Source organism: Neoarius graeffei, chromosome 8 (assembly GCF_027579695.1).
Source record: "Neoarius graeffei isolate fNeoGra1 chromosome 8, fNeoGra1.pri, whole genome shotgun sequence".
NCBI lineage: Eukaryota > Metazoa > Chordata > Actinopteri > Siluriformes > Ariidae > Neoarius > Neoarius graeffei.
Window position 1 is genome coordinate 38,624,042 of NC_083576.1, and position 24,756 is coordinate 38,648,797.

Here is a 24,756-nt window from a genome sequence, read left to right on the forward strand (position 1 = left end):
AAGGCAATGAGTCTTTTTTCCCAATGGAGTATTTCACCAACTTCAGAGGATTGTGAGAGTTAGTTTAATTTGTGGTAATAAACACATTAGTTTTATTTACTTATTAAACAATGTCTTGAGGGAACACCAAGAGCTTTGTCCTATTTGATGAGGAAAGAAATAAGGAAATGAAATGAGATCTGCAGAACATTCCCACACATTAATGTATAACCAGCATTGGGAGAGCTGAGCTGGACAATACAGAACATGGGGAAGTTCTCCTCCAGAACAATGGTTTATTCTCTCTGGGTACAATCCCAGAGTCCCAGCAAACTGCACACTGAAAAAAGGCATTATCCAAAAAACAATCTATTTTGAGTCTGAAAGGCAATGAGTGTACTCAGATGGTATTCCTGGTCCACCAAAAGGTCTTTCCCCCTTAAGGATTAAAAAAGATTGAGTGAGATAAAAATTGGGAAGGAATTAGCATGCACACAGCTAACACTAACCCACTTATCCACTGTTCATCAAAAGAGAAACAAGAAAAACAAACAAACAAACAAACAAACAAGACAAGAATTCCTGTTACTACAAAGCCATGGCTTCTGCTTGAGCTTGGCAGATACATTTTTAATCCAGCAGACACTTCCTTGGTGCTTAATGAAAGGATGCATTTTCTTTCTCTAGAGACAAACCTGTGTGCCCTTTCTTTCTGTCCCATATAAACACACACTCAGAACAGCACTCGCAGTCTAGGTGTGAATGTCTGCTAGCTAGTTAAAGCACAATGTCCTTCAGGCGCTTGCTACTTGGGGATTCCTTCTCCTGTCCATCCTGCAGCAGTGTGTTGATCTCACACATGGCCGGCTCACTGTCTTTGCCCTCTGGCTGGCGCAGCAGACTATGGTTTGCGATGCGCTCAACATCACAGCGTTTTAATGTGTTGTAGTCAGTGGCTGGCTTGGACTGTGGACTTTTAATATGTGCTGGTGATGTGATGGGGCTTATGACCTCATGTCCATTTCCAGCCATACGAATGCCACTGTTATCTTCAGGGCTGCAGATGCCTGTGGTCATCTCATTTGTCCTCTTGCCTTTTGGCTCCTCATCTAGCCCGTCCTTGCCAAAGGTGGCAAAAGTCCTCTTGGTGGTTCCACAGTCCTCATAATGTGGCACATCCATGCCAGTAGCCTCAATTGACAGAGCGATGATGTCACGACTGTGCTCAGGTGACTTAACATGTGCTGGCACTGGCACATGTGGCATCCAGCAGCGGTCTGAGTGACCCAGAATCCGACACTCGTCCTGGCAGTGGAAGCCTTCTGAGGGATCTGAATGGATGAGAAATAGAAATAAATTTGTTTCTTAAATTGACCACAAAACCATTGTTCTTCTTTGTTGATTGTTACATTTTCACTCTTTCTTCTTACATATCAAAGCAGTCATGAAAACGAATGCAAAGAAAATGGCAAGCTCAGAACCGCCACTCTAAATTTCATGTAAGTAGTTTCTCTTATAGACAATATCTCAGCATTGTAATTTTCCTCACAGCCAATGTATAGAGGTTAAAGCTAAAGCTTAATATATAATCATGGTAAAAAGAAAGTATACCCTCTTTAAATTCTTCATTTCTATTTTTCAGGACATAACAGTTTTGTGGTCCTTGGTGTCTTTAAGCAAACAAATAACCTCAACAAAACAAAACAGACAACAAAACGCACAACACAGTTCAATATGTAATAATTTTGTTTTCAAAAGTACACCAACATTCAGAAACCAGGTGGGAAAAATAAGTTCACTCCTCCTGCTTCGACAATCATTAAAAGAGTAATTAAAGCCAGGTGTTACAAAAAAAATGCACAAAATTAGGTAATCATCAAGAAGTGTGACTACCTCCATAAAAGCTTTTGGCAATTTGGTGATCTGGAGCACTGAGGTGTGTGTCTACATCATGCCAAGAAGAAAGGACATCAGTCTTGACCTCAGAGAAGCAATTATTGCTGTTCATCGATCTGGGAAGGGTTATGAGGCCATCTCCAAATTATTTGAAATTCACCATTCAACATTGTGAAGGACTGTTTACAAATGTTGAGCCTTCAAGACAGTTGCCAATCTTCCTAGGAGTGGGCGTCCCAGCAAATTCAGACCAAGGTCAAACAATAACAATTTAATGCTTAGAGATATAAAGAAAAGCCCAAGAACTACATTATGCAAACTACAGGCCTCTGTATGCACATTAAACTTTTAGGTTTGTGAGAGAACAATCAGAAAAGACTAAACAATTATGGTTTTCATGAAAGAGTGGCTAAGAAAAAGCCCTTCTCTCCTAAAAGAATATGGCAGTATGGCTTCCAGCATAATCCACATGACAGAATGCAATTGCATTTGACACCCCACCCCCCAATCTCTTCCCCTCTCTCCCTCTCTGAGTTACATGTCGATCCAGGGACATCAATAAGGTGCTGACCACTTCTGCTCCTCAGACTCATCTGATCCATCCTGATGCCCTACATCTGGCTGGAGTCTTATTTCATCACTCCTGTGGAGGATGGCCCCATAGGGATAGTCAAAAGTCGCACTTAGAAGATGGCTCTGGACACTTACAGTAATACATTTATGTCTGAGGACTACAGTTGACTTGCTAACTTTAGGATTGCAGTTGTCATGAACAGTTTTGCACTCAAGTTCCCATCAGTGAACAGTTTATAACTTCAACAAAACAGATTTCATATAATGATTCTCCTGGTTTCACAGTTATACTTCGTGACTATAAAGGACACAGTTATAGAAGTGAGTTATTTATAATCACGCTATCTGTTATCACCCAAATGACGATGAGTTCCCTTTTGAGTCTGGTTCCTCTCGAGGTTTCTTCCTCATGTCATCTGAGGGAGTTTTTCCTTGCCACCATCACCATAGGCTTGCTCATCGGGGATAAATTAGGGATAAAATTGGCAGATGTTTAAAGTCTTTAATTTTCTGTAAAGCTGCTTTGCGACCATGTCTGTTATTAAAAGTGCTATACAAATAAACTTGACTTGACAAACATCAATGAACTAAAAAGAAGAATGGACCAAAATTTATCCAAAATCTTGTACAAATTATATGAGACATTGATAAACTGTGACATAAAATGTTTACTTAGTTATTTTTGCCACGTTACTGAATTATAGGGTATGCATATTTTTGTCCACTTAATTCACCTCATTTCTGAATGTTAATTTACTTTTTGAAAAAAAAGAATAATTTAAATCTGTTTTTGGTCACCTCATGTAATTTGTTTGTATATTGATATTCTCTCTCTCCCTCTGCGCATGCTCGGCAGAGAAGTGAACGTGACATGTCAAGTGTGAGAGGGCGGTTGGCGTTTTGTCAGCTTTTTTCGGCATTTAATGCTTTTTTCTCTGTATAATATCTCAGATTTTTTTGCAGTTTTTGCATTAGCAAATAACTCTGTGTGTGTGTGTGTGTGTGTGTGTGTGTGTGAGGAGCACGCTGGAGAAGCATGGCGCTTCTCAGCATGAGGCTATGTGAGAGTTTAACTCACCAGAATGGTATGCAGATTGTGTGAGGGGCAAGTGTAGAGGAGTGTGTGTTAGCGGTTGGAAACGTGGTGGGGCATGAGAATACTGTCTCTGCCATCTGCATGTATAGTGCAATTATTATGTTCCTGAATGATGTAAACAGTGAGCAAACTAATACAGACAGGTGTAGTGATAAGTAATGAGTTAATACTGGTTTCTCTCCTAAGTTCCCCTTCAAAAAAGATCATCCTGTCTAATGTCCCTCCCTTCATCTCTGATGCAGCAATTGCTAAAGAGCTGTTGAGATATGGGTGACTGGTCTCTCCAATTAAGAAATTTCCCCTTGGTTGTAAGTCCTCCCTGGTTAAACACCTACTGTCATTTAGACGATATATATTCATGATACTCAAGGATGGTGTTGAGGAAATTAATGTAATGTTTAAATTTAAAGTAGATGATTCAGACTGCAGTATCGATGTATCCTCTGACACAGACATTAAATGTTTCAATTGTGGACAGACAGGTCATCTTGTCCGTGCCTGTCCTGAAAGACAGGGTGACCCCCGTGTTTCTGAGTGGCCAGGGCAGGATGCAGCTGGGTCTGCTGTGGTCCTTCCCCCTGTGGCTGCAGAGTATCCAGCTGCTGAAAACTCCGGAGCAGCTGTTGCACCAGAACATGAGCAGAGTGAGCCCCAAGCCCAGCCTGCAGCCCAGGAGTCCACTGGAGCTGCTTTGACCCTGGAGAGGGCCATCTCGGCCAAACCAGTCCCAGAAAAGCCTTGCTTAGCTGATCCAGATCAGGAAAGGCCTTGCTTGGCAGAGAAGGATACAATGGATCCTGGCACAGTGCTATAGCTACTTGTGCTGGCAGAGGCAGGTATAGGGGTGCAGAGCCATCACTCGGAAGCACCCATCACTACATCAGTCAAGGGGGATGGGGGAGATTTGGAGGTGGAGGATGAGCCCATGTTTAAAGTACCAAACAAAAGGGAAAAAATGAAGTAAGGGACATGGGAACAAACAGGCCAAAAAAGATGTGAAGGTGGATGAAAGAGAGTCAGACAGTCATGATATGTCAGATTCTATTCTTAACTATGGTTCCCAAGATGAATGTTTACCAGTTGTTTACTCTGTTGAGGATATTAAAGAGTTTTTAATGACAACTAAATGACAAAAAAAAATATTGCTATAGAGGAATATTTCCCCTGAGCTTAAACAGTTTACCCATGACGTGAAGCATTTTAGGAGATAAGGGGCTTTTATTAATGTGGAAGTTTTGGAAACTGATTACAAAGTTGAATAAAGACATTTCTGATGATGATGTCTAAAGTGGTTGGTGTTTTTTATTCTAGAATGGTTTTCATTATCTGGTTGTTTTATCTACACATTTTTTTAAGAGTAGGATTCATATTATGGGTTTAAATATCAGTGGAGCAAGACAATATGAGAAGAGACTTAAACTATACGAGTTAATAAAGCAGAAGAATGTGGATGTTGTGATGTTACAAGAGACACACAGCGATGCAAGCATTGAAGCAGACTGGGTTGAAGAGTAGGACGTGTTGGTGATTTTAAGTCATAATACATCGCTTAGTGGTGGGATTGCATTGCTCTTTACTCGCAATTTTATCCACAGCTCTTATATGGTAGAAGAGTTTTTAAATGGGAGGCTTTTTATGAGAATGAGGTTTTTGTTTTTATCTGTGTGTACACACCCACCAATGCAATGGAAAGAATGTTGTTTTTAGACAGGCTCAGGAATGTAATTGTTAACTGCAGCACCTCTGACATTTTAATTCTAGGTGGAGATTTTAACTGTACAACTGAAAATTTGGACAGAAACCATACAGAACCTGACATGGCATCCCATAAGCAATTATTGAAGATGATGGAGGCCCATGAATTAAGTGATATACAGTGGTGCTTGAAAGTTTGTGAACCCTTTAGAATTTTCTATATTTCTGCATAAATATGACCTAAAACATCATCAGATTTTCACACAAGTCCTAAAAGTAGATAAAGAGAACCCCGTTAAACAAATGAGACAAAAATATTATACTTGGTCATTTATTTATTGAGGGAAATGATCCAATATTACATATCTGTGAATGGCAAAAGTATGTGAACCTTTGCTTTCAGTATCTGGTGTGACCCCCTTGTGCAGCAATAACTGCAACTAAATGTTTCTGGTCACTGTTGATCAGTCCTGCACACCGGCTTGGAGGAATTTTAGCCCATTCCTCCGTACAGAACAGCTTCAACTCTGGGATGTTGGTGGGTTTCCTCACATGAACTGCTCACTTCAGGTCCTTCCACAACATTTCGATTCGATTAAGGTCAGGACTTCGACTTGGCCATTCTAAAACATTAACTTTATTCTTCTTTAACCATTCTTTGGTAGAATGACTTGTGTGCTTAGGTTCATTATCTTGCTACATGACCCACCTTCTCTTGAGATTCAGTTCATGGACAGATGTCCTGACATTTTCATTTAGAATTCGCTGGTATAATTCAGAATTCATGGTTCCATCAATGATGGCAAGCTGTCCTGGCCCAGATGCAGCAAAACAGGCCCAAACAATGATACTACCACCACCATGTTTCACAGATGGGATAAGGTTCTTATGCTGGAATGCAGTGTTTTCCTTTCTCCAAACATAACACTTCTCATTTAAACTAAAAAATTCTATTTTGGTCTCATCCATCCACAAAATATTTTTCTGATAGCCTTCTGGCTTGTCCACATGATCTTTAGCAAACTGCAGATGAGCAGCAATGTTCTTTTTGGAAAGCAGTGGCTTTCTCCTTGCAACCCTGCCATGCACACCATTGTTGTTCAGTGTTCTCCTGATGGTGGACTCATGAACATTAACATTAGCCAATGTGAGAGAGGCCTTCAGTTGCTTAGAAGTTACCCTGGGGTCCTTTGTGACCTTGCCGACTATTACACGCCTTGCTCTTGGAGTGATCTTTGTTGGTCGACCACTCCTGGGGAGGGTAACAATGGTCTTGAATTTCCTCCATTTGTACACAATCTGTCTGACTGTGGATTGGTGGAATCCAAACTCTTTAGAGATGGTTTTGTAACCTTTTCCAGCCTGATGAGCTTCAACAACGCTTTTTCTGAGGTCCTCAGAAATCTCCTTTGTTTGTGCCATGATACACTTCCACAAACATGTGTTGTGAAGATCAGACTTTGATAAATCCCTGTTCTTTAAATAAAACAGGGTGCCCACTCACACCTGATTGTCATCCCATTGATTGATAACATCTGACTCTCATTTCACCTTCTAATTTTAACTGCTAATCCTAGAGGTTCACATACTTTTGCCACTCACAAATATGTAATATTGGATTATTTTCCTCAATAAATAAATGACCAAGTATAATATTTTTGTCTCATTTGTTTCACTGGGTTCTCTTTATCTACTTTTAGGACTTGTGTGAAAATCTGATGATGTTTTAGGTCATATTTATGCAGAAATATAGAAAATTCTAAAGGGTTCACAAACTTTCAAGCACCACTGTATGGAGAAATTTAAATAAAAAAACAGAAACAAATACACGTGGGCCCATGCTACAGACAACACACTCTCCCTGGCAAGACTGGATCGGTTTTGTTGTTTTAAACATCAAATGACTTATTTTACAAAGTCTTTTATTGTTTCAGTAGGCATCTCGGACCACAGCATGGTTCAGTGTTTCATGAGTAAAAAGATTGTAAAACCTAGGAGTGCCTACTGGCATTTTAACACTGCACTTTTAGAAGATATTAATTTTAGGGAGTCTTTTATTTATTTTTGGAATTGTTTTAAATTAGAAAAGGCACTTTTTAGCTCTTTGCAACAGTGGTGGGACATGGCTAAAGCACAAACCAAGGTTTTTTTGTCAACACTACAATCTCAATGTTACAAGAGACATTATCAGATCACTCAAAGCCCTAGAGATCGAGATAATGGAACTCCAGTGTTTGGGGCCACAGGAGATCCAGGGCATATTGAAGTCCTCAAAAGTGAAAAAGCCACCATGAATGACCTATTGGGCATTACAGCACAGAGGCTGCTGGTCTGCTCATGCTTGAAAAGTGTGACTGAGATGGATGCTCCTTCAAAGTTCTTCTTTGGTCTTTGTTTCATTTTGTTCTGTTATATCTAACTCTACAGAATGGATGATTAAAGCAATGCCTTTGCTTACGGTTAACTTTTATTAAACATACTGTAAGAGTATACATGTGCCATCCTAGCCTGCTCTAGGTTGGTGTCACATTCAAATACGTCCCCCTGGGAACATAACCTAACAATCCATGTTACATCCTTTCTCTTTTTTTTCCCCACCAGTTGTATATTCTCTTCGTAAACAAAATAAACATATGCTTCTCACTACATTCAGATATAAACATAGATACTTCAGAAAATGCATGTAGTTATCTTGGGTAAACTCCAAAAACTAAATTATAATATATCCTCCTTGGATATTAACATCAAATGCATATGTATGTAAAATTATTCTTGACAATACATTCACTGCAAACTTAACTGTGCAAACAATAACTCATTTAGCCTTATCTCACCTCTTTTACAGTGCAACAGCCACTTTCAACTAAACATAGAAAATGATATAACAATCATCAGACATAACAATCTCACTTAGCATAATCCTTCAAATAGGCAGGCCTCTTAACTTGATGACCAGACCTGGTAGTAACACTGTGTTGGCCACTACTATGCCCCTGTTTAGCAGCCACCACAGTCTGTGTGTTTGTCCCCGACTGTGCAGATGTAGAGGGTGGGCAATAGTTGTGCCTGAGATGGCGACGGTTTCTCCTCAGGACACTTCCTGACTCCAGCTCCACCTCATAAGATCTGGGACTCACTGGTCTAATCATTCTGGCTGTTTTCCAGGTTTTACAAGGCTCAAATGGTTAGACTCGAACACTGTCCCCTGGTTTGAAACTGTCCAAGTCCTTGGCTGTGTGGTTGTAATATTTCTCCTGTCTTTGTCTGTTGTTGATCAGTCCCTGTTTGTTGTTTGTCACTTCGGGCTCCAACAGTGTCTCTGTTGTAGGAAGAAGGGTCCATGTCCTCCTACTGAGAAGTCTCTGAGCTGGACTTGTGATGAGACCTTGGCTCGGTGTGTTGCGATGGTCCAGTAGAGCCAAGTACGGATCCTGTCCAGCAGCTGTAGCTTTCTGCATTAGACGCTTTGCTGTTTTGACAGCTGCCTCCGCCTTCCCGTTACTTTGTGGGTACCCTGGTGACGATGTTCTGTGTTCAAATTCTCACTTTTGGCTGAACATTTTAAACTCATGAGATGAATACTGCGGCCCGTTATAAGAAATGAACACATCTGGAATCCCCTGATGAGCAAAATGTGCTTTTAGTTTGTGAATCACTGTGGTACTTTTGGTGTCCGGTAGATAATCAACTTCAAAAAAGTTTGAATAATAGTCCACCATTACCAGGTAGTCCTTGTTGTGCCATGAAAACAGATCAGTTCCTACCTTGGCCCAAGGTCTGTAAGCAATGTCATGGGGATGCAATGTCTCTCTTTGTTGCTTGGGGTCAACTGACCTGCAGATGTCGCATTTGAAAATAAAAGTTTTTATTTGCTCGAACATCCCTTGCCAGTACACACACTCACGGGCTCGTCTGAGGCAACCTTCCACTCCCAGATGTGATGAGTGTATACGGCGGGTTAGGTCAGCTCTTAGCTTGTCAGGAATAACTGCTCTTTCTCCCCTGAACACTATGCCATCCTGAAAGCTCAGCTCATCCTGGAAAGCAGCATAGTGTTGAATGTTTAGAGCAATGTCTCTTTTGTTTTGCGGCCATCCTGTACAAATGAACTTAATCACTTCCTGCAACTTTGTGTCCTCCCTTGTTGCATCACGGATGGCTGACAGTCTTACTGCAGAGATAGGCAAGTAGGAAATCATGTTAACAGTCTCTAGCTCTGACTTGGTGTCTCCCTGATTGGTGTCAGGTAAGTAAGCTCTGCTTAGTGTGTCAGCTAGAAGCATGTCTCGACCAGGCACATAGATCACATTAATGTCATATTTCTGCAGTCTGAGTAGCATTCTTTGCAATCTCTTTGGTGCGCTTAGCATTGGCTTTCTCACAATATGCTCAAGTGGTTTATGGTCACTCTGCACAGTCACTTGTCTATCATAAGTATATTGATGAAACTTTTCCATCCCGAACACTATGGCCAAACATTCCTTTTCTATCTGGGCATAGCCCCTTTCCGTGTGAGTCAGCGCTCTGCTTGCAAATGCTACAGGTTTACCTTTTTGTGTCAGGGCTGCTCCTAGACCTGTCTCTGAGGTGTCACATTGCAGGGTTAACTCCTCATTTTGGTCATAGTACTTGAGCAGTGGTACATTTGTTATTTTGTCTTTTAGTTTTTTCAAAGCTGTCTCATGAACCTCAGTCCACTCCCACATGCTGTCCTTACTGTATGTGTAAGTTGTCTCAAAACTTCACAGTCATCAGAAAGATGTACACAAAACTTGGAAAGGTAGTTCAGCATACCTACTAGTCTCTGTACAGCCTTCACGTCAGTAGGCCTCGGCAACTCCCGCACTGCCCGCACCTTTTCTGGGTCAATGTGGAGGCCTTCTGCTGTCAGCAAGTGTCCGATGTAGGGAACAGACTCCCTCCTCAGTTTAAACTTGTCTGCATTGAGTTTAATGTCTCTTTGTCTGCACCTCATTAGAAAACATCTTAAGTTTCTGTCATGATCCTTGTCTGCTTCCTTCTGTGTGTCTCCCTCACCTATAATCAGAATATCATCAGCAATGATATACACCCTCGGTAAGCCCTCTAGTGCTTGCATGAGCAGTGGTGCATTTGTTATTTTGTCTTTTAGCCTTTTCAAAGCTGTCTCATGAACCTCAGTCCACTCCCACATGCTGTCCTTACTGTATGTGTAAGTTGTCTCAAAACTTCACAGTCATCAGGAAGATGTACACAAAACTTGGAAAGGTAGTTCAGCATACCTACTAGTCTCTGTACAGCCTTCACGTCAGTAGGCCTCGGCAACTCCCGCACTGCCCGCACCTTTTCTGGGTCAATGTGGAGGCCTTCTGCTGTCAGCAAGTGTCCGATGTAGGGAACAGACTCCCTCCTCAGTTTAAACTTGTCTGCATTGAGTTTAATGTCTCTTTGTCTGCCCCTCATTAGAAAACATCTTAAGTTTCTGTCATGATCCTTGTCTGCTTCTTTCTGTGTGTCTCCCTCACCTATAATCAAAATATCATCAGCAATGATATACACCCCTGGTAAGCCCTCTAGTGCTTGCATGAGTTTCCTTTGGAAGACTTCCGGAGCTGGGCTTATACCCATTGGCATCCTGAGCCAACGGTACCGTCCGAATGGGGTTGCAAACGTGGTGAGATAACTGGACTCTTCATCCATTTTGACGTGACAAAATCCATGCTTGACATCACAAACAGTGAATACCTTGGCCTTTGAGAATCCTGGCAGGACGTCATCAATAGTGGGAAGTGGAAAATGGCTCCTTTTTAATGCTCTGTTCAGCGGTTTGGGGTCTATGCAGATCCTTGGCTTTCCATTAGGCTGTGTCACCGACACCATACTGCTTATCCATTCAGTGCTGTGCTCCACAGGTGCAATGATTTCCTTGCTTTCAAGATACTTAAGTTCCTCTTTGAGTGGGGTCATCATAGCGACAGGCACTCTGCGTTTAGGCAGTTTCACTGGTGTTACACTTTTGTCTATTTCAATGTTGTACTTGCCTTCTAGGCAGCCAAGGCCTGTGAAAACATCTCCAAACTCAGTCTTTATTTTGTCCATATTTATTAGTCCATCTGTGTTACCAGGCATTTTGTCTGGACATTGTGTTTTCACTATACTGTCAATCGCCGAGATGTTCTCATACTGCACTCTGATCAGTTTCATGGCTTCACTCGCTTTTCTGCCCAGTAACGGGATCATGTCCTCCTGGTCCACCACTTGAAACTCCAGTCTGTACAGTTTATCATTTCTCGGATTTCGCAGTTTGACTTTACATTTTCGAAGTGGGCGTAACCTGCTTTTGTTGTCCATGACAAGTACTTTCTCTGTGTTATCCAGCTGTGTGTTTGGGTTCAACAATTGTATTGGGATAACATTGCAAGTGGCACCACAATCTATCTGAAAGTTCACACGCTTCTTGTCCAACAACATACCTGCAAAGAGATGTTGACTTTTGCTGTGTGTCTCTTTCACTTGATTAACTGTCTCTTGGTTTTCTCTGACGCTTGTTATGGTCATGATGTCCTCACATGATTCACTTGACTCTGAAATAGTGTGTACCGGTCTGCCTTTCTTGCTTTTCTCCATCTTAGTTTTACATGCCGCAACAAAGAGATTCTCTTTTCCACATTTCTTACACGTTTTTCCATAGGCTGGAAATTTCCATTTATTTTTCTCATGTGTCATGCCACAAAATTTGCAGTTAATCTTATCCTTTTTATCTCTCATTGGATTCTTTTTCATAGCATGTATTTCCTCCACCGTTTTCCCTTGTACGGTTTTGCTATTCTCTTTTGACAGCTCAACGGCTCTGCATATTTGCATGCACCTATCCAGCGTTAAGTTCTCTTCCCTTAACAATCTTTTCCTCAACATAGGGCTATTTGTACCACAAACAATGCGGTCCCTTATTAGCGAGCCTTTAATGTCACCAAAATTGCACGTGCTGGCCAATACTCTCAAGTCTGTGACATATCTGTCGATATTTTCATCTTGTCCTTGGTCTCTAACAAAAAACTTGTATCTCTCAACAGTCTCATTCAAATGTGGATCGCAATGTTTATCAAACAGCGTAAGCATTGAACTCACTGTCCTCCTCACCGGTGCAGTGCCGCTTGTCAGCGTAGTCAAAAGTTTCCTCCCTCTCTCTCCAAGGAGGTAGTTAAACAACTTAACTTTAGTTGTCTCTTCTGCATCAGGCATAGTGAGGTCCATATACAGCGTAAACTCCTCCTTCCAACTTTTCCACGTTTTTGCCAAGTTGGCTGAATCCAAACACAGTGTTGAAGGCGGCTTGAGACCATCCATCGTGATGTCCAGGGCACTTCAATCTTCGGTTCCGTAAACACTGGTCACACGCTCAGGCTAGACTAGCGGCAACTAACTAGCGGTAACAAGCTAACGGCATTTCCACTCTTCACGGCACGGCACAAACTCACTTCAGTCTAATTTACGACTGCTGCCACCATGTTTCATTCTGTTCTGTTATATCTAACTCTACAGAATGGACAATTAAAGCAATGCCTTTGCTTATGGTTAACTTTTATTAAACATAAGAGTATACATGTGCCATCCTAGCCCACTCTAGGTTGGTGTCACATTCAAATACATCCCCCAGGAACATAACCTAACAATCCATATTGTTACAGTCTTGAGCAAAATAACTGACAGAAAAGATTCATACATGCTGTGCAAACAGAATTAGGGGATCTCATATCAGAACCCACTGAAATTTGCAAGCAGACAGTCAGCTTCTTCTTGAAGCTTTACAGCAATGAGCAGGCAGGGGTACAGGTGGTGGAGGAGAGCTTCCTTAATGATTTGCCAAAGCTCTTGGTGCAGGCGGCAGAGGAAATGGACAAAGAACTGACACTGAGGGAGCTCCAGGAAGCTCTTCAAGGTATGGATAATGGCCACGTGCCAAGCATTAAAGGTCTTCATGTAGAATTCTACAAGACCTTCTGGGTAGTAATAGGGCAGTACGTACTAGAAGTGTTACAGGATAGTGTGAAGAGAGGCATACTCCCATTGAGCTGCAGGAGGGCAGTAGGGTCAGGACCCTACTGCCAAAAAAGGGAGACCTTACATACCTGAAGAATTGGCACCCAGTTTCACTACTATGCACTGACTGTAAGCTGCTTTCAAAAGCATTAGCCTCAAGACTGATGAAGGTAATGGAGCAGATCATTCACCATGACCAGATGTACTGTGTGCCTGGCAGGTCTATATTTGATAACATATATTTAATTTGTGATGTTTTGGACATCTCCAGGCTATTGGGCTTAAAGACAGGTCTCATTTTTCTAGACCAGGAAAAGGCTTTTGACTAGGTTGAACATGAATACTTGTGGAAGGTGCTGGAAACCTTTGGGTTCAACCCAGGTTTTATAGTCATGATCAGGATTTTGTACAGTGAAATTGAGAGCATACTGAAAGTTAATAGTGGTTTATGTGCCCCTTTTAAAGTTTACAGAGGCATTAGACAAGGTTGTTCTCTGTCAGGTATGTTCTACATTCTGGCAATTGAGCCTCTTTTATATAAATTGAGAAATTCACTTTCTGGTTTTAATATACCTAATTCTAATGCTTCTCTCTATCTCTCAGCATATGCCTATGACCTGGTAGTGATGGTAGACACACAGATAGATGTGAATGTTTTAGCTGATATTTTAAAAGACTTTTTAAAATATAGCACATTCTGTGCTAGGCACTTCCTGGTTTCCGAGTTGTTTGCAACGAGTTTTTTTTTTCCACGAGTGTTGCCGTTAATTACTAATCTTTTTTTAAAAGACTTTTTTAAAATAGCACATTCTGTGCTATGCATTTATAAACCCTTTATAAATGATCTCCCAGAGTTATCAACTTTTATTGGGTCACTGTCAGCCCCTGGAGTGCAAGGGTGAGAAAGAAATGAACTTTCAAACTTCATCAGGTAAGCTGCTGTACAGATCCTGTATTAAAGTTTTAAATAAGAAAAACCTGGGTGGGAGGGTGGACACTGCATCTGGTTAGGTTTTAATGATGAAGCTAAACCAGAGTGGAGAGCATTGTACAAACCACCATTAGCCAAAAAGGTTGCTGACCTTACTGGAGGATTTTACATGGTATAATGTCTGTGAATTATTTTATCTCTATTTTAAACCCTGAGGTCACACAGTTGTGTCCCTTTTGTTCTCAAAGAGAAACTGTTTTTTATGCCTTTTTACATTGCTCCAGGTTGCAGTCATTGTTTTATTTGTTGCAGAACATTTTAAGATAATTTAATGTGAATTTTACCTGTCAGCTTTTTATTTTTGCTTTTAAATATGTCAGGAGAAACAGATTCAGGTGTCACCTGGTTAATTTTATCTTTGGCTAGGCCAAAATGGCAATCTACTTAAGCAGAAAAAAAACAGAATTGCACAAAAGCACAGACTGTGACCCTGAGAGGATTCTCTCCAGACTGATTAAATCCAGCATTTTGATTGATTTTAATTTTTATAGGAGCATGGGTGATTTGGAAATGTTTAAGGCCGTGTGGTGTTGTGAGGAGGCTCTGTGCGCTGTAGTGAAAGAAGAACTTTGTTTTACACAAGACTTATATTAACAGACTCACTATAATTTACTCAGACTGTGCACTGTTATATTTTGCCTAATTAAAAAAAATAAATTAAAAAAAATTATATATGGCGCTGGTCATATAATTAGAATATCATAAAAAAGTTGATTTATTTCAGTAATTCCATTCAAAAAGTGAAACTTGTATATTATATTCATTCATTACACACAGACTGATATATTTCAAGTGTTTATTTCTTTTAATTTTGATGATTATAACTGACAACTAATGAAAACCCCAAATTCAGTATCTCAGAAAATTAGAATATTGTGAACAGGTTCAATATTGAAGACACCTGGTGCCACATTCTAATCAGCTAATTAACTCAAAACACCTGCAAAGGCCTTTAAATGGTCTCTCAGTCTAGTTCTGTAGGCTACACAATCATGGGGAAGACTGCTAACTTGACAGTTGTCCAAAAGACGACCATTGACACCTTGCACAAGGAGGGCAAGACACAAAAGGTCATTGCTAAAGAGGCTGGCTGTTCACAGAGCTCTGTGTCCAAGCATATTAATAGAGAGGCGAAGGGAAGGAAAAGATGTGGTAGAAAAAAGTGTACAAGCAATAGGGATAACCGCACCCTGGAGAGGATTGTGAAACAAAACCCATTCAAAAATGTGGGGGAGAGTCACAAAGAGTGGACTGCAGCTGGAGTCAGTGCTTCAAGAACCACCACGCACAGACGTATGCAAGACATGGGTTTCAGCTGTCGCATGCCTTGTGTCAAGCCACTCTTGAACAAGAGACAGCGTCAGAAGCTTCTCGCTTGGGCTAAAGACAAAAAGGACTGGACTGCTGCTGAGTGGTCCAAAGTTATGTTCTCTGATGAAAGTAAATTTTGCATTTCTTTTGGAAATCAAGGTCCCAGAGCCTGGAGGAAGAGAGAAGAGGCACAGAATCCATGTTGCTTGAGGTCCAGTGTAAAATTTCCACAGTCAGTGATGGTTTGGGGTGCCATGTCATCTGCTGGTGTTGGTCCACTGTGTTTTCTGAGGTCCAAGGTCAATGCAGCTGTCAACCAGGAAGTTTTAGAGCACTTCATGCTTCCTGCTGCTGACCAACTTTATGGAGATGCAGATTTCATTTTCCAACAGGACTTGGCACCTGCACACAGTGCCAAAGATATCAGTACCTGGTTTAAGGACCATGGTATCCCTGTTCTTAATTGGCCAGCAAACTCACCTGACCTTAACCCCATAGAAAATCTATGGGGTATTATGAAGAGGAAGATGCGATACGCCAGACCCAACAATGCAGAAGAGCTGAAGGCCACTATCAGAGCAACCTGGGCTCTCATAACACCTGAGCAGTGCCACAGACTGATCGACTCCATGCCACGCCACATTACTGCAGTAATTCAGGCAAAAAGAGCCCCAACTAAGTATTGAGTGCTGAACATGCTCATACTTTTCATGTTCATACTTTTCAGTTGGCCAACATTTCTAAAAATCCTTTTTTTGTATTGGTCTTAAGTAATATTCTAATTTTCTGAGATACTGAATTTGGGATTTTCATTAGTTGTCAGTTATAATCATCAAAATTAAAAGAAATAAAAATTTGAAATATATCAGTCTGTGTGTAATGAATGAATATAATATACAAGTTTCACTTTTTGAATGGAATTACTGAATTATATACAGATGCTGGTCATATATATATATATATATATATATATATATATATATATATATATATATATATATATATATATTCACCATGATCTTACTGTGTAACACAACTTTTGTAAAAAAAAAAAAAGATCATATAAAGTCAAAGTCTCTCTCTCTATGTATTAATTTTTCATTGAGATCTTTATGTTGAGGATGGGAGAGTCAAACTACTGCGTAAAGTCTTCTCCAGCACATCCCAAAGAGTCTCAATGGGGTTAAGGTCGGGACCCTGTGGTGGCCAATTCATGTGTTAAAATGATTCCTCATGCTTCCTGAACCACTCTTTCACAATCTGAGCCCTAATTTTATGCCTGTGCCATTAGTGAAGAAAAAAATCCATTGATGTGATTACCTGGTCATTCGATACATTCAGCTTGTCAACTGACTTCATTGTATTGCTCCATAACATCGCTGAGCCTTAACCTGATCAACTGAAGCAACCACAGATCATAACACTGACTCCAGAGGTTTGCACAGTGGCCACTATGCATGATGGATGCATCGCTTCATGTGTTTCCCTTCTTACCCTGACACACCCATCACTCAGGTAAATCTGGACTTATCAAACCACATTACCTTTTTCCATAGCTCCAGAGTCCAATCTTTATGCTCCCTCACAAACTGAAGCCTTTATCAACTAACAAGTGATTTTCCTGTGGCCACATAGTTGTTTGGTACCAATCCTGTGAGTTTGCTTACATTGTGAGTGTGGAAATGCTCTTAGGTTCACTACTAAACATAGCCGGGAGTTTGACTGTCAATTTTTTTCATTTTAATATATTTTTTAATGATTTGACTTCACCAAGCATTTAAGTGATCTATGATCATGGTCAGTCAAGATCTTTTTACAACCACATTTTTTTTCCACGAAGTTGATGGTTCATCACTATCCTTCCAGGTTTTAATAATGTGTTGGACAATTCTTAACCCAAATCCAGTCATATCAGCAATCTCCTTAGCCGTTTTCTTTGCTTGATGAAGGCCAATAATTTGACCTTTCTGAAACACAGTGACATCTTTTCCATGAGCATGGGATACCTTTTCCAACATGTTGCTTTAAGAAATGAGAAGCTATTCACTGCATCAGTTAGGGTTAAAAGCTGAAACATAATCACTACAGTAATTATCCAATCAAAGGCTCTTATGTCTTTACTTAATTAAATCCAAATGGCAACTTTTGTTTTGGCCAGACAGTGTGTGTGTGTGTGTGTGTGTGTGTGTATATATATATATATATATATATATATATATATATATATATAGGGGGCTGCAAAAGTAGGTATACAGTAATGAAAAACAAAACGTTTGCACAAAACATTATTTTATTGATTTATACAAATATATCAATAATAAACATATTAATCCCTCAAATGTTCAAACTGTTTGCCCCTGGCATTCACACACTCCACTAAGTCGAATGTGGACACTCATGCACACTCTGGCACAAAGGTCTTTATCAGCATCAATTTCCTGGCAAGCCTCCCGTATGAACTGAATCATGGCATCAACAGAACATGGCTTGCATGCAAAAACCCTATCTTTTAATGAATTATAATATTAAATGAAACCTAGCACCACTATTATAATACTGGTAATACTGGAATAATCCTTACTGTATACCTACTTTTGCAGCCCCCTGTATATATGTACACACATAAATGGTGATCATTGAGGTCCAAGCAGACTCACAGAAGTTACAAACAATGGTGAAATTAAAACTGTTTCAGCATCTTCAACAAGATAAGTGGCCAAGTGCAACCACACATAATTTTAAATGTCAAGCTTACAGTAAGCGATCCTTAAGATAGTGCAGTGTTTCAGTGATGGTGCCCCCTATGGACAAAATGTCACAAAATTTGATGCACTTCCAAGGAATATCATGGTGATGAAGCATATCGAGTTTCATGAAATTTTAACTTTTACGTCACAAGATATGGAGTCAATAGGGGCCACACCTTAAAAATGTATTCTATCATAATTATTTCCTTCTGGACTAGCTTCATTTAATGCTACATACTCATTTGGTTTAATCCATGTCTCTGTTAAACACAGTACATTAAACTGCTGATCAGTAACAAGTAATTGGTAATAATTATATACACCAGCCTCATCTATCTGGCAGAGGAGGAGGTGTTGTGATTATTTATAATGATTATCTATGTGTAACACAAAAAGCTAGACATAAATTCAATACATTTGAAGTACTTTAACAAAACATATGTAGGCACAGAAAATAAGTCTACCTAGTCAATTCCGTTACTTATGATTTACAGGGCCCTGGAGCCATATTCTGAATTTCTTTCTGAATTTGTAGATTTCAACTCAGACCTGGTTATTTCCTTAGACAAAGCTTTAGTTGGAGACTTTAATATTCACATCAATAACTCTGAAGACCCTCTGAAAACAGCATTCCTGTCCATTCTTGATTCAGTCGGTGTTAATCAGAATGTCATAGGACCTACTCATAATGGTGGTCAAACTCTGGATCTAATATTAACATTCGGGTTAAATATAGAAAATATAATCACACTTCCACAGTCTGAAGCTACCTCAGATCATTATCTCATCTTATACAAAATTTGTCTGAGCAATAATATATGCACCTTGCCACACTACTGTGTTAAACATACATTTGTTAGGACTGGGACTGTTTTGGCCTCTAGAGGCCAATGTTATTTCATTTTCTTGTCATGTTTGTTTTGGCCTCTAGAGGCTGCCACTGTTTCTGTGTTTTATGTTTGTTGTTTTCCATGTGTCTTGTGCCCCGCCTAGTCCTCATTAGTGTCACCTGTGGCCTATTTTAGTTTGTGTATTTATACCCCTTAGTTCAGTCCTCTTGTCACGGAGTCTTTGTGCTATTATGTTTAGCTCCAGTTACCTCTGTTCTGTGTTCCTTGCTGTTGTCTCTTTGGTTTTGCACTTTGCTTTTCTTTTTGGACTTTTTGGACTTTGTGTTTACTGTTTTTTGATCTTCTGAGCATTGGGTTTTTGCCTTTTCTTTTCTTGTTTTTTGCTTTTGTATTTAACTTTGACCTTTTGGATATTTTATTTTTCCCTTCATCTTCTGAGCGTTTTTTGGATTATATTTTTGTTTGGACTGTAAATATTGTAAATAAACTTTTTGATACTTTTCTACTTCCGCCTCACGCCTCTGCACTTGAGCCATCCCCCTGGTGGCCTAGTGGGGGTTTGCTGGATTATCACACCAACGGACCAGGTTCGAATCCCAGCAAAACCCTAACAGAAAGACTCCGTCATGACCGACTCAGCAGAGGCTGCTTCAACTGTCTACCTGGCCAACCTTCAGGGAATTATGGCTGCTTTGACACGCTTCGGAGCGACCATGGACACTCATGGGCAAACACTCACAAGCCAACGTGAGGCCCTTGCTCGCCACGAGGTACTGCTTCAGCAAATTGGGAAAACCCTGGCACAGCTGACACGTCTGCCTGCATCTCCTCATCCTGATCCAGCTGCTGTTCCTGCTCCAGTGCCTCCCGCCACACTGTCTCCTTCACCTTGTGAACCCAGCCTTCCTGCACCACAGAGGTATGACGGGAAGCACGGTGAGTGCCGGGAGTTCCTTACCCAGTGCCAACTCACCTTTGAGCTCCAGCCTACCACCTACACCACGGATCGCCATAAGATCGCCTTTGTGATAACCTTGTTAGCTGGTAAGGCACGAGCTTGGGCAACAGCTATCTGGCAGAGATGGGGACCCGAGTGCTCTGATTTTGAACTATTTACTGAAGAGATGCTTCAGGTCTTCGACCAGGCGGACATCAGTACCGATGCAGCCACAAAGCTCATGTCCATCCCGTAAGGAGGAAGCGTCGCAGATTACGCCATCTTGTTCTGGACGCTCGCAGCAGTAAGTGGATGGAACGAGATTGCCCTGGTGTCAGCCTTCCACCATGGTCTGTCTGACCCCATCAAGGACGGCCTGGCCTCTATTGGATGCCCAAGTGACCTCGAAACTCTCATCTCACATTCTACTCATCTGGACAACAGGATGAGAGAATGCCGCCAAGTCCTGAGCCTCCCCAGCCTCCCTGCCTCTACCTGGAGCCCGTCTACCTCCTCCAGTGACTGTCCTGAACCCATGCAAGTGGGTCATACTTGCCTCTCCGCATCTGAGAGGGAGCACAGAAGGAGGGACAAGTGCTGCATCTACTGTGGCAAGCCTGGTCACTTCCGAGCATCATGTCCCGAACCCTCGGGAAAAGGACCACCCCGTCCAGCCAAGGGAGGGTTGTGACGAGGCCTACCCTCTCTCCTGGACTCCCTGGCCAAGGAATCTACATCCTGGTCTCCATCTCCTGGGGTGAGTCTGTCCACTCTTGTCAAGCTTTGTTAGACTCAGGGGCGGCTGGGAACTTTATGGATATTCACTTCACCCAAAGTATCAATGTCCCGACTGCACCTCTTGAAGTCCCACTGTCTGTGTCTGCCCTCGATGGCCAAGCGTTAGGTGATGGAAGAGTCACCCAAGTTACTTCTCCAGTCTTCCTCCAGTCTCAAGGTCACAAGGAAGAAATATCCCTGCACCTGATTCCTTCACCTGAGTTCCCAGTTATTCTAGGTCTTCCTTGGCTTACCCACCACAACCCTCGTATAGACTGGGTCACTAGCCAGGTTGTGGAATGGGGCCCTGCGTGCAATGCCTCTTGTCTGCTCTCTAGCTCTTCTGTGTCTCCTGCCGAGCCCCCTGATCTCACTGAGCTATCTCAAGTTCCCACAGAGTACTGGGATTTGAAGGTGGTATTCAGCAAGAGCAGGGCCACCGTTCTTCCTCCGCACCGGGCCTACAACTGTGCCATCGACTTGCTCCCTGGGACTACCCCTCCTCATGGCAGACTGTTTTCCCTCTCTCAGCCAGAATGCAAGGCCATGAAGGAATACCTCAAAGACGCCCTGGTCTCTGGGTTCATTCGACCCTCCACCTCACCTGCTGGTGCCGGCTTCTTCTTTGTCGGCAAGAAGGATGGGGGGCTCCGACCATGTATTGACTACAGGGGCCTGAACAAGATCACTGTGCGCAACCGATATCCCCTTCCGCTGATGTCCACAGCATTTGACCTGCTCCAAGGCGCCACCGTCTTCACCAAGTTGGACCTACGGAACGCATACCACCTCATCTGTATCCGACAGGGAGACGAGTGGAAGACTGCCTTTAACACCCTGTCTGGGCACTACGAATACCAGGTGATGCCCTTCAGACTCACCAATGCACCAGCTGTTTTTCAGGCCCTAATCAACAATGTCTTGAGGGACATGATTAACCTGTACGTTTTTGTCTACCTTGATGACATCCTTATCTTTTGCAAGACCATGCAGGAGCACCACCACCATGTCTGCCAGGTTCTCCAGAGGCTGCTACAGAACAATCTGTTTGCCAAGGCCCAGAAATGTGAATTTCATGTTCCCAAGGTCTCCTTTCTGGGTTTTATTGTATGGACAGGCCAACTCCAAATGGACCCAGCCAAGACCCTGGCCGTCCGGGACTGGCCCACTCCCAAGTCCGTCAAAGAGGTTCAGCGGTTCTTAGGATTTGCTAACTTCTACCGCAAGTTTATCAGGAACTTTAGTTCTGTAGCAGGACCCATGTCGGACCTCACCAAAGGGACAGGTGGATCTTATGTCTGGTCTCCTCAGGCGGAAAAGGCGTTCAAAGACCTCAAGGACTGCTTCTGCATGGCACCCATTCTGGTCCTCCCGGACACCTCCCAACCATTCATCGTGGAGGTGGACGCCTTGGACAGTGGTGTCAGTGTGGTGCTCTCTCAACGTTCGGAAGGAAAGCTGCACCCCTGCGCTTACTTCTCCCACCGCCTGAGTCCTGCGGAGTCCCGGTACGATGTGGGGGATTGAGAACTGCTAGCGGTCAAATTGGCCCTTGAGGAGTGGAGGCACAGGCTGGAGGGAGCGCAACATCCATTCCTGGTTTGGACTGACCACAAGAACCTGGAGTACCTCCAGCAAGCCAAGAGACTGAACCCACGACAGGCTAGGTGGGCCCTGTTTTTCAGTCGGTTTGACTTCACCCTCTCGTACCGCCCCGGCTCCAAGAACACCAAACCTGGCACACTGGCCAGGCTGTTCTCTGCCACTAACAGGGAGAGTGAAGTCGGGCCTATTATCCCTGTGTCCCGGATTGTGGCCCCTGTCCACTGGGGTATTGAGGAGGCCGTCCGACGAGCCCAACGCCAGGACCCCGGTCCTGGGACAGGGCCACCAGGCCTCTTGTATGTCCCACATCAAGCCCGGGCCAAGGTTCTCCAGTGGGGTCACTCGTCCCCTCTCACCGCCCACCTGGGAGCTCGGAGGACCCTGAACTTCCTGAAAAGATGCTTCTGGTGGCCTAACATGGAGAAGGAAGTAAGGTCATTTGTCCTGTCCTGTGAGGTCTGCACCAGAACCAAGAACCCGCGACAGCGTCCCCAGGGTCTCCTGCATCCTCTGACCATTCCCCGGCATTCCTGGTCCCACGTGGCAGTCGACTTCATCACGGGTCTCCCTGAGTCTCAAGGTAACACTGTCATTTTGGTTATAGTCGACAGATTCTCGAAGGCCTGCCGCTTCATACCACTGTGCAAACTCCCTTCTGCTCTTGAAACAGCCAAACTTATTTTTAATCATGTCTTCCGAGTCTTTGGTCTCCCACAGGACATCATCTCAGACCGAGGGCCCCAGTTCTCCTCCCGAGTGTGGCACGGGTTCAGCAAGGTCATCGGAGCCACTGCCAGCCTCTCCTCTGGGTTTCACCCACAGTCCAATGGCCAGACGGAGAGAAACCTGGAAACCACCCTGCGAGGCCTGGCTATGGATAACCCGACATCGTGGAGCACCTGGCTGCCATGGGCAGAGTACGCCCACAACACCCTGCAGTCATCGGCCAACAAGCTGTCACCATTCCAGTGCCAATTCGGGTTCCAGCCACCTCTGTTCCCAGACCAGGAGGAGGATGCGGGGGTGCCCTCGGTCAACCAATATGTGAGACGGTGTCGCAAGACCTGGAGCAAGGTCAGGAAGACCCTCATCCAGACCTCCAGAACCAACCAGACTCAGGCCAACCGCCATAGAAGACCTGCCCACGCGTTCCGCCCTGGGCAGCGGGTTTGGCTGTCCACTAAGGACCTTCCACTGCGCGTGGAGAACTGCAAGCTTGCTCCTCGCTACATTGGCCCCTTCAAGGTGGTGTGCAGGGTGAACCCTGTCTCCTACCGGCTCCAGTTGCCCCGGACTCTAAGGATCAACCCCACATTCCATGTTTCCCTGTTGCGGCCCGTACTGACATCCAAGTATGACCCTGCCCCTAGGAACCCCCCACCCCCCCGCATCTTCCAGGGTCAGACTGTGTTCACCGTGCATTGCCTGCTTGACTCCCGCTGGGTCTGCAGCGGGCTGCAATATCTTGTGGACTGGGAGGGCTATGGTCCTGAGGAGCGCTGCTGGATTCCCACTCGGGACGTCTTAGATAAAGAACTGTGTCGGGACTTCCATTCGGCCCATCCGGATCGCCCTGGGAACGTCAGGAGACGCTCCTGGGGGGGGGGGGGGGGGGGTCCTGTTAGGACTGGGACTGTTTTGGCCTCTAGAGGCCACTGTTATTTCATTTTCGTCATGTTTGTTTTGGCCTCTAGAGGCCACCACTGTTTCTGTGTTTTATGTTTGTTGTTTTCCATGTGTCTTGTGCCCCGCCTAGTCCTCATTAGTGTCACCTGTGGCCTATTTTAGTTTGTGTATTTATACCCCTGAGTTCAGTCCTCTTGTCATGGAGTCTTTGTGCTGTTATGTTTAGCTCCAGTTATCTCTGTTCTGTGTTCCTTGCCGTTGCCTCTTTGGTTTTGCACTTTGCTTTTCTTTTTGGACTTTTTGGACTTTGTGTTTACTGTTTTTTGATCTTCTGAGCATTGGGTTTTTGCCTTTTCTTTTCTTGTTTTTTGCTTTTGTATTTAACTTGGACCTTTTGGATATTTTATTTTTCCCTTCATCTTCTGAGCGTTTTTTGGATTATATTTTTGTTTGGACTGTAAATATTGTAAATAAACTTTTTGATACTTTTCTACTTCCGCCTCATGCCTCTGCACTTGAGCCATCCCCCTGGTGGCCTAGTGGGGGTTTGCTGGATTATCACACCAACAAACCAGGTTTGAATCCCAACAAAACCCTAACAACATTCATGTCAACTAATTCAGAAAGTTATATAAATAGTCTCCAAGAGTTAT

The 24,756-nt window shown here is 43.0% G+C and overlaps 1 protein-coding gene across 2 annotated transcripts in view; it reads right to left on the reverse strand.

Annotated features, from left to right (window-relative positions):
* Positions 1 to 756: 756 nt before the first annotated feature.
* pcdh19 (protocadherin 19) overlaps positions 757 to 24,756 on the reverse strand; it is a 557,670-nt gene continuing 533,670 nt past the window's right edge. For both annotated transcript variants that reach the window (XM_060927625.1, XM_060927626.1), the window contains one exon: positions 757 to 1,310. In XM_060927625.1, coding sequence (XP_060783608.1) covers positions 757 to 1,310 — 554 coding nt within the window. The remainder of the gene's footprint in view (positions 1,311 to 24,756) is intronic.